This window comes from Sphaerodactylus townsendi, linkage group LG14 (assembly GCF_021028975.2).
Source record: "Sphaerodactylus townsendi isolate TG3544 linkage group LG14, MPM_Stown_v2.3, whole genome shotgun sequence".
NCBI lineage: Eukaryota > Metazoa > Chordata > Lepidosauria > Squamata > Sphaerodactylidae > Sphaerodactylus > Sphaerodactylus townsendi.
The window spans coordinates 36,009,835-36,019,778 of NC_059438.1; the positions used below are offsets into that span (position 1 = coordinate 36,009,835).

The 9,944-nt window shown below is 44.4% G+C and overlaps 1 protein-coding gene across 19 annotated transcripts in view; it reads right to left on the reverse strand.

Annotated features, from left to right (window-relative positions):
* Positions 1–9,944, reverse strand: part of LOC125443375 (protocadherin gamma-C5-like) — a 373,248-nt gene that overhangs the window by 77,162 nt on the left and 286,142 nt on the right. The window contains exon 2 of one of the 19 annotated variants that reach the window (XM_048515426.1): positions 1,729–2,496. The exons of 17 other annotated variants lie outside the window; for them this stretch is intronic. In XM_048515426.1, coding sequence (XP_048371383.1) covers positions 1,729–2,496 — 768 coding nt within the window. Of the gene's footprint in view, positions 1–1,728; positions 4,379–9,944 lie in introns of those variants that run through there. One more of the 19 variants, XM_048515411.1, reaches the window with a different exon arrangement.

The following is a 9,944-nucleotide window of genomic DNA, read 5'->3' on the forward strand; positions in this document are numbered from 1 at the left end:
ATAAATAAAGGGGTTCAAGATCCTCTGAAGGTGTACAGATGCAGAATTGAGAGCACTCGGAAAGGTTAACCATCACTGAACTAGTAAGCCAGCCACAGATGCAGGTGAAACATCAGGAGAAAATGCTACTAGAACACGGTCGTACAGCCCGATAACCACACAACACCCCAAAGCTGGAGATAAGGTAATGCTTGGATCCAAGACAGAGTTGCCAGCTCTAGGTGGGGAAATACCTAGAGATTTGGGGCACGGTGCCTAGAAATGACAACTCTCCAATGCAGCCGTTTTCTCCAGGGGAATTGATCCCTGTTGTCTGGGAGATAAACTGTAAAAACAGGATATCTCCAGCTGCCGCCGGGAGGTTGGCAACCTCAATGCAAGGTGGGACTGTCCCCAAATTACCCACAATGCATATCAGCCAAACTAGCCAGCACTAAAAGTTTGATGTTGCAGATCAGCCATTAATAAATCTAGCTCAGTGGTTCCCAAACTTATTTGGCCTACCGCCCCCTTTCCAGAAAAAATATTACTTAGCGCCCCCTGGAAATTTATTTTTTTTAAATTTTAATAGCAATATGTATTAATGTTTCTACCTGTGGCCATCACCGCCCCCCTGGATCACGGCAGCACCCACCAGGGGGCGGTGGCGCCCACTTTGGGAATCACTGATCTAGCTGAACCCAAAGGCTTGGCATCTTATTCAATTTATGCTGAAGGTAGAAATGCTTTGAACTGTTTAGAACCCATTCTTACACTTCTGTGACAAATGTCACTTTACTGAGCACCCTTAGACCAGTCACTCTGGCTTTTAATCGTTTTCAGTTCTACCTGCATTGACAAGTAAGGTGGACACCAAAACATTTAACTAAACAAATTGTATAGTTGTGTGTGTGTATGTATACATGTGTATACATACATACATGTATATACATACATGTGTATATATAATGGAGATATGAGAGAGAGAGACAGAGAGAATGTAACAGTACACAACAACAAGGATATGGTTATGATCCAGAAGAAATTAAATATTTTCACATCCTGCAGATTTTGATAAAGATCCATGAAAATCTCCCACTGAAATCAAAGGGTATTAACCACGCCATGTGAATGTGCACTACACTATACAAGACACTGACATATCAAACCAACTCATGTGCTGATTTTGTTAACCAGCGAAATATTGTGAAATTGTTTGCAAAATCTATTGTTCAGATAGAATTTTGTGCGAAATAGGCCTGTAGTATAACATCTCACCAGCAGAGGGCAGACATAGCCCAACCAATCTATCACAACCAGTTGATCACTTCCTAACAGAAAGGATGCCCTAGGAATCCTGAACAACAGAAACAAATATAGTTAAATGCTTTCTTGGGCTCAAGGTTCAAGCTTTCCAGTTACCCCTTTCTGGAACCAACCACACCACTTTCTGGAACTCAAATGTGCATACTTTTTAGATGCAGACAATGCATATCGGTAGTATATTTCTCTGCCCAGAACACTGGCTTGCATTTAAATCAGTACCAAGCTTCAAAAAGTGACACAGTATATTAGTAGTGTTAACATGCAGATACAGTGTCGGCACTGCTACTTCCTTGTCCTTCATTCTAAGCAAGAATAATAGAACAGATAAACATGACTGTGATTTGTGCAGTCTGGACTCTCTGGATTGAAATGCACAGGGAAAGTTATGCAGGCTTTCTAGAGATATCCCTGGATGTTTCTCACCTGTATGCTGGTACTAGAGCTGAGGTTTTCTCCCTGAGACTCAGATTCATTCCCGATTCCAGAATCATCCGTTGTAATAAGACTGTCTGTGATAGCCCCTGAGTTTGGTTTCGGAAGAGCAAATTCCTTCTGCCCTGAGGCCAGGCATACTTCATAGGAACAAGGCAGCGGCAAAGTCCCTTGGCTGTAATTGCAGGAAAATTTGTGGCCCAAACTAGCATACAGTTCTGGATTGTAGGACCCAAGCGCAGCTGGGCTTCTTTGTCTTCGGCACTTTAGAATCAAAACCGTCAGCGCCGTGAAAAAAAATATGAACGAGACAAAAACTATGGCGATCACCAAAATGGTGTTCATATCGTACTGAGATGCCGAGTCAGTGGGCAGTTTGCTCATTTCCGGAAGCGCCTCTTGAAAGTTCTCAGCAAACACCAAGTTCAAGGTAACAGTGACGGAAAGCGCAGGACTTCCGCTATCCTTCACTAAAATCGTGAGCTTCTGCTTCACAGAATCTGTTTCCACAAAGGCCCGTGATATCCTGACCTCACCGGTGTGCAGCCCAATGGAGAAGAGAGCAGGATCAGTAGCCTGAACCTGGTGATAGGAAATCCAAGCGTTGTGTCCGGAGTCTGCATCTACAGCCACCACTTTGGTTGCCAAATAGCCTGACTCGGCAGACCGGGGCACCATTTCAAATAAAGCTGAGTCGTCGTCTCTCGGCCGTGGGTACAGGATCCGAGGGCTATTATCGTTCTGATCCAGAACAAAGACCCACACTGTGACGTTGCTGCTGAGAGAGGGGGACCCTCCGTCTTGGGCCTTTACTTGAATCCGGAACTCACGGAATTGCTCGTAGTCGAAGGAACGTTGGGCGTAGAGGGTGCCAGTCTCGGAGTTAATGGACAAGTAAGAGGAGAGAGGCAGATCCTCAATATTGCTGGTGAGGATGGAGTAAGTGATTTTTGAGTTGAGGTCCAGATCTGGGTCTGAGGCTTTGACTGTGTAAATGGAGGCCCCCGAAGGGTTGTTTTCTGGCACAAAGAGATTATAGGAAGACTCTTCAAAGACAGGGGAGTTGTCGTTGATGTCTGAAATCTGCAGTGTGATAGTTCTGTATGTGGTAAGGGGAGGGGTGCCTTTGTCAGTGGCCGTGATTGTGAGGTTGTATTGTGGGCTCTTCTCCCTGTCTAGGGCGCCCTCTGTGAGGAGCTTGTAGTAATTGTTATTTGATGACAACACCTTGAAAGGAGTATTTCCTTGAATGGAACAGTCAGTCTTCCCATTATCTCCTTCGTCTCTGTCCTCCACTTTGATCAAAGCAATCACGGTGCCTGGCAGAGAGTCTTCAGAAATTGGGTTAAAGATGGACATGAGCTCAACCTCTGGTGGATTGTCGTTTTCGTCGAGAACCACCACCTCCACCTTGCTATGGGTCAGCAGTCCACCGCCATCCTTGGCTTCCACTAACATCATGTAGCTTGTCGACTCTTCAAAGTCCAAAGTTTCCTTAAGTGCAATTACCCCGCTTTCTGGATCCAGGCTAAATTTCTGTCTGGCTTTAGCTGGGATGTTGCTGAAACTGTAACTTATTTGGGCATTGGAACCGTCATCTCTGTCAGAGGCTTTCACCTGGATTACTGAAAAACCTTTTGGGGCGCTCTCCTTTATGCTGGCTTTATAGATTTCTTGAGTGAAGATTGGTGGATTATCATTAACATCAGTGACATTGATCCATATATGGGCTGTCCCACTTTTGGGTGGCTCTCCCCCATCTAGGCCCGTAAGGATCAAGTGGAGATTATGTTCACTTTCCCAATCCAGTGGTTTGCTCTGCACTAATAGTGCATATTTATTTCCATCTGGGCTTCCTTTAACATCCAAGGTAAAGTACTGGTTAGGACTCAGCTGGTAATTCTGGAGAGCATTTATCCCCACATCAGAATCCTCAGCATTTCCAAGAGCAAAGATGGATCCAGGCAAGCTGGATTCGCTTATTTCCAGCTTAATGTCGTCTTTTAAAAACCAGGGCGCATTGTCATTAATGTCCTCTATGGTGACACTGACATGGAAGACGTTCAAAGGGTTTTCAACCACAATTTCAAAGTTGAGGACGCAACGTGGGAGCTTCCCGCAAATTCCCTCCCGATCGATTCGGTCCCTGACATAGAAGTCTCCACGTTCCCCATTCACTGTAAAGAACTGGGCATTAGCCGGAGAGAGGATGCGGAGCTTTCTATTCACCAGGTCTTTCTTGTTCAGACCCAAATCCTTGGCCAGATTCCCCACCAGGGAGCCCTTCTCCATTTCCTCGGGAATCGAATAATAAGCCTCTTCAGACAATGCCCGGCAGCACAAAGACACTAACAAGAGAAGCTGTACTTGCCGCTCGCTGCTCCAACTCCCACGGATTCCCATCCATTTCCTCAGCTGCCTCGTTTGCATCTTTTCTTCTCTTCTCTTCTGGCTGCCGTTGTCAAGTTTATTCCAAGCTGTAGAAATGGCTGTCAGAAAGAGGCCTGAATCCCTGAAGTTGCCCAAATGGGAAGGATTCTTCCTTGGGGAGGAGGCTGTGTTGCCCCTTGGCTCAGTCTTCTCCCAGGTTTGCAGAGCGTTAATTCACAATTCGTTGCACAAACAGAAAAGTGGCTGGAAGTGACTTTACTTCCATCCTGTGCCGGCTCTGGCCAACAGCGGCACTTAGAGTCTCAACTGGAAAACTGCAAGAGCGTCGACTGGATGAAACAGCGCCAGCGGCTTGGCTAAGAAGAACTCCTCTCAGGAGGAGTGTTGATTTTTGCATTTATTGTGTGTACGTTTCATTTCTGGCCTTTGTCAATAAAGACAATATTTACAGAAATAAGCAGGCACGATGATTTAGGGAATGCTCTCAAATGCCACTGAAGTCAAACTAATTACTGGCTACGAACAAAGACCCTGAGGTATGTTTGAAGTATACAGCTCTAGAAGGTTTCTTTTGGAGCAATTCCTGCAGGAGAAACCTGCAACTGCTTGGGAGCTTTGGCACAAAAGAGGATGGGAGGGAAAGTCACAGATCAAACCGTGCCTGCCACCTCTTAAAAGAGACAGTTTCTCAGCTCTTGTGTCAACTGCCCAGACATTTTTTCAAAGAGGGGGGAGCGGCTATGTGTGTGCTGGGGGGTGTCATGAAGAGCTGCTAACCATAAGTGTGAGGGGCACGTGCATGTTTTCACTTGGGAATCTAGAAGTCACATGACTTGCCTTGGATTCCACGCAAGAGCCTCTTCTCGCAACAGATGTTAGACTTGCACACCCACTTCCGAAGGAGTTGGAGAGGAGGCAGCATAAAAATGAAATAGCCACAGACAGTTAATCATACCTAGTGTGAAAAGAACAATGGAATGATACTTGGGTACTCCTGGCCAGCAAAAAGTGTCACCAAAACAGAACTGTCTTGCAGTGTCTCCAGGAAACAGTTCAGGCTTGGAATTTGGAAACCCTCATTTAGCTGGAAGAATTGCTTCAGACTCAGCACTTGTGGAGGGGTGATGGTGTCAGGTGGAGGACATGACAGAGTTCTGTTAGATAATTTCTCGAGCAGGTTTTCCCCCCTCAGTTTATCCCAGCGAACCAGCTTCAGATTAAGACAGTATATTTTAGATGCTTCAAATGTGCAGCATCTACCAATTTGTCAAATTATTCACTAGGGCCCCTTCCGCACATACTGAATAATGCATTTTAAATCCACTTTCAATGCACTTTGCAGCTGTGTGGAATAGCAAAATCCACTTGCAAACAATTGTGAAAGTGGATTGAAAGTGTATTATTCTGCATGTGTGGAAGGGGCCTATGGCCTCAGTCTAACTGTGAGTATGCACAACAGAGAAAACTGTTCGCATGTAGCCTGATCAGAACATTTGCCATCGTGCCATTAGCAAGGACCAAATCTTGTTTCCCTTTCCCAACTGACCTGATAGCAGAGCTGTACCAAGGAGAAATACTGTATTACCCATCTGTCCACATGATCCCTTAACCCACTAGGGATATGTAAACAGAAGCCTGCTTCACTATGCTTCCTCATGGAAACTTTTAATAGAAGAAGAAGAGTTTGGATTTATACCCCACCTCTCTCTCTCTCTCCCCAAGGATGGAGGACGGGTCAAGGTGGCTTACAAGCTCCCTTGCCTCTCTCCCACAACATATACATCTGTAGAGATAGGTGGGGCTAGAGGAAGAATTCAAAAGAACTGTGACTAGCTCCAGGACAAGGTCACCAGCAGGGAATGTAGAAGTGCAGAATCACATCTGGTTCACCTCAGATATGAAGCCCTCTGCCACTCCAGGTGGAGGAATGGAGAGAACTCAAACCTCGGGGTTCTCCAGGATTAGAGAATCCATCTGCTCTTAATCACTACACCACGCTGGCTCTCAGGAAGGGGCCACAGATCAGAAGAACTCATGGCTGGGAGTCAAAAGATCATATTTGTGGTTCCCACCAGCTCCAGTTAAAAAGGACTTTGGGTGGCAAAACTTGAAGAAGTGTTTCTTACTAGTAGAATAATACCTTCAAAAAGTTGACCTATAGCCTTAAAACCATACATAACATAAATCTGAAAATAGAAAGCTAATTTCAGCTATGCATATTTTATGTGTCTCATGATAAACTATAAAAAGAGTTCTCCAAATGCCACTAAATAAGTATCAAAGAGCTGTTTTCTCTCAAAACAATTGCCTCACTTGCATTTACTAACAATTTTGCAACCATCTCCTCACCTGAACAGAAGATTGCTTCTATACTTAAATCTTCACCAGATTGTATGAGATATTTCCTTGCACATGGTTGCTGAGTGGATGGGAGTACTGGAAGAGTTTCTTCTTCAGAAGATGGAATTTCTCTTTTTAGTGGTGAGAGAAATTTATTGACACGAAAAGTGAAAAAATGCTTGGGCTCCATTGATCCCCATAAATTATGAGGCAGGAAAAGCAGAAGATGAGTTTGTTTTTATACCACTTTTTCTCTATCTTAAGGAGTCTCAGAGCTGCTTACAGTTGCCTTCACTTCCCCTCCCCACAACAGACACCTTGTGAGGTAGCTGGTGGAGGGAGAGTCCAGAGAGAACTGTGACTAGTCCAAGATCACCCAGCAGGCTTCATGTGTAGGAGTGGGGAAACAAACTTGGTTCTCCAGATTAGAGTCTGCTGCTCATGTGGAAGAGTGGGGAAGAAGAGCTTGACTTTTTTAAAATTTCTCCCCCTTTTTCTCCTGCAGGAGACTCAGAATGTGCTATGACAATCTCCTTGCCCTTCCCTCAACAAACACCCTGTGAGGTGGTGTGGGCATGAGAGAGCTCCGAGAAGCTGTGACTAGGCCCAAGGTCACTCCAGCTGGCGTGTGTGGGAGTGCACAGGCTAATCTGCTAATTACCCAGATAAGCTTTCCACAGCTCAGGCGGCAGACCCTGCCGAGTAGAAGTTCAAACCCCGTTCCTCCAGCCAGTTTCTGTTTCCCCATGTCTTAACCTCCTACGCCACTGCTGCTCCTGGTGAATCAAATCTTGTTCTCCCAATTTCTCTTCTTCTAGAAGAAGAATGTGCTATCGAGACACAACCAACATATGGTGGGCACCCGTAAACATGTGTAGACATTGTACAAGGTCCAAGAAAGTGAGAACATGTGTGAATTTCTGGTGGGAGAGGTTTAGCCAGTACACTTTCCTCTGCGTAGCAACACCTCTCTTTCTTGGTGGTCTCCCATAGTTGACTCAGTTTAGCACCCAAGTTCTGACAAGTTTTTACTAATCTGGGCTACTGAAGCTGTTTGGAAGGTAGACATACAGCTGAAATTCTTATTCCCAGAGTCATAAACTGAGAATTTCTCCACCTGGGGAAGAGGCAAGGGTTTGTATTTATATCAAAATTCTGAGATGTTCATAGCATTGTGGCTGTGACAGAGATGTTGCAGGTAATCACAGGCTTCCTGTCAATCTCTCTGTCCAGCATCAAACTGATTGTAAGATTTCCTTAATTTAAAAAAAAAGGTGGCTAGAGCATGCAGTTTCCTCATTGCTCCCTGAATCTTAAGAACATAAGAACTAGCCTGCTGGATCAGACCAGAGTCCATCTAGTCCAGCACTCTGCTACTCGCAGTGACCCACCAGGTGCCTTTGGGAGCTCACGTGCAGGATGTGAAAGCAATGGCCTTCTTCTGCTGCTGCTCCCGAGCACCTGGTCTGCTAAGGCATTTGCAATCTGAGATCAAGGAGGGTCAAGATTGGTAGCCATAGATCGACTTCTCCTCCAAAAATCTGTCCAAGCCCTTTTTAAAGCTATCCAGGTTAGTGGCCATCACCACCTCCTGTGGCAGCATATTCTAAACAACTAAATGACACGCTATGAAGAAGTGCGTTTCCTTTTATTAGTCCTAATTCTTCCCCCCAGCATTTTCAATGAATGCCCCCTGGTTCTAGTATTGTGAGAAAGAGAGAAAAATTTCTCTCTGTCAACATTTTCTACCCCATGCATAATTTTATAGACTTCAATCATATCCCCCCTCAGACGTCTCCTCTCCAAACTAAAGAGTCCCAAACGCTGCAGCCTCTCCTCATAGGGAAGGTGCTCCAATCCTTCAATCATCCTCGTTGCCCTTCTCTGCACTTTTTCTATCTCTTTGATATCCTTTTTGAGATGTGGCGACCAGAACCAGAATCTTGATTTTTCACATTGAAAAGGGCTACCGTTGTTCCCTCTGGAGAGTGTTCGGGCAGTGATGCAAAATGAGAATGCATTTCTAATTTGGGAATGCGGTCAGCCAAGTCAGTAAGAATTGACACCTCTGCCATCTTGTGCTTGGACCTGAATTTCACACTGTGCAAACTTCTCATAGTTCAAGCTTCCTCGAAGTTATTTCTCCTGTGGCTGAATCCAAATGAACTATTTGGGGTGCTTCCTCTGTTATCTTTCTTAATGAATATATCACTTAGTTGTCGATTCCTCCATCCAGGTCAGTGGCTTTTACTGTAATCACTGGGGAACCAATGGGAACATTTCCCATCATGCAGCATTGGCTGCTACTTTCACAACCAGAGAGAAAATGACTATTACTGCTGAACTTGTTGTCCTGGAGAGAATTCGTTCCCAAATCAAGACCTTGCGCCTCACTCATGGTGAACTGGGATCCTATTGCGTTGACCTCACTGTTTTAGCTACAATTTCCATTTCTACTCCATACATTTTCATCAGTTCTAAGAACATAAGAACATAAGAACCAGCCTGCTGGATCAGACCAGAGTCCATCTAGTCCAGCACTCTGCTACTCGCAGTGGCCCACCAGGTGCCTATGGGAGCTCACATGCAGGATGTGAAAGCAATGGCCTTCTGCTGCTGCTGCTCCTGAGCACCTGGTCTGCTAAGGCATTTGCAGTTTTCCATCTGTAATGTCAGCATTCAACTTGCATTTTTCCATTTTTTAAAATATATCTCTTCTTCAGCATTTTCCGAACAGACCAAATATCCAGAGGAAAATCAGGATCATACATACTGGGATGTTTCGATCTCGGTTTCTCCCTCCTCACGGCAGCCTGTCAGCGTGTTCAGGCCAGGAAGAAGAACTCCAGATGATTATGCATGGTCCCCGGTTAACTTTCATTTTCCTCGCCAACTTTGCCTCGTATGCGTGAACCATTCCATCCGACGTTCTGATTGGCTGCAGGCGGCGAGGTGGGCAAAATAAACAGGTCCGTCTCTCATGGTGTTAGCATGGGAGCAGGAGCGGCACATTTTCCCCAAAGAACCTGCCAATTTATGGAGTTTTTTAAAGAAAGTTTTCATAGTGGATAAGGAAAATCTACTATGGAGACGGCCCGAAGTTAGACTCTCGAAGCCATCGCGGAAATCAAGGCCGAACTGGGATGTTTCACCTTATCCCAGGATACATGATCTGTGCGGAAAACACCTCTGTGTACTTAATATAATATAATATAATATAATATAATATAATATAATATAATATAATATAATATAATATAATATAATATAATATAATATAATATAATATAATATAATAATATAATATAATATAATATAATATAATATAATATAATATAATATAATATAATAAAGTAATGAGTCTTACCTTGGGACCCAAATTGTACTATTTCTGAAAGATTGCTGACGTTCAGTTCCATCTCTTTTGCAATGTTTCCCATATCATTAATGGAATACTAAATGTATCCAGAAATATC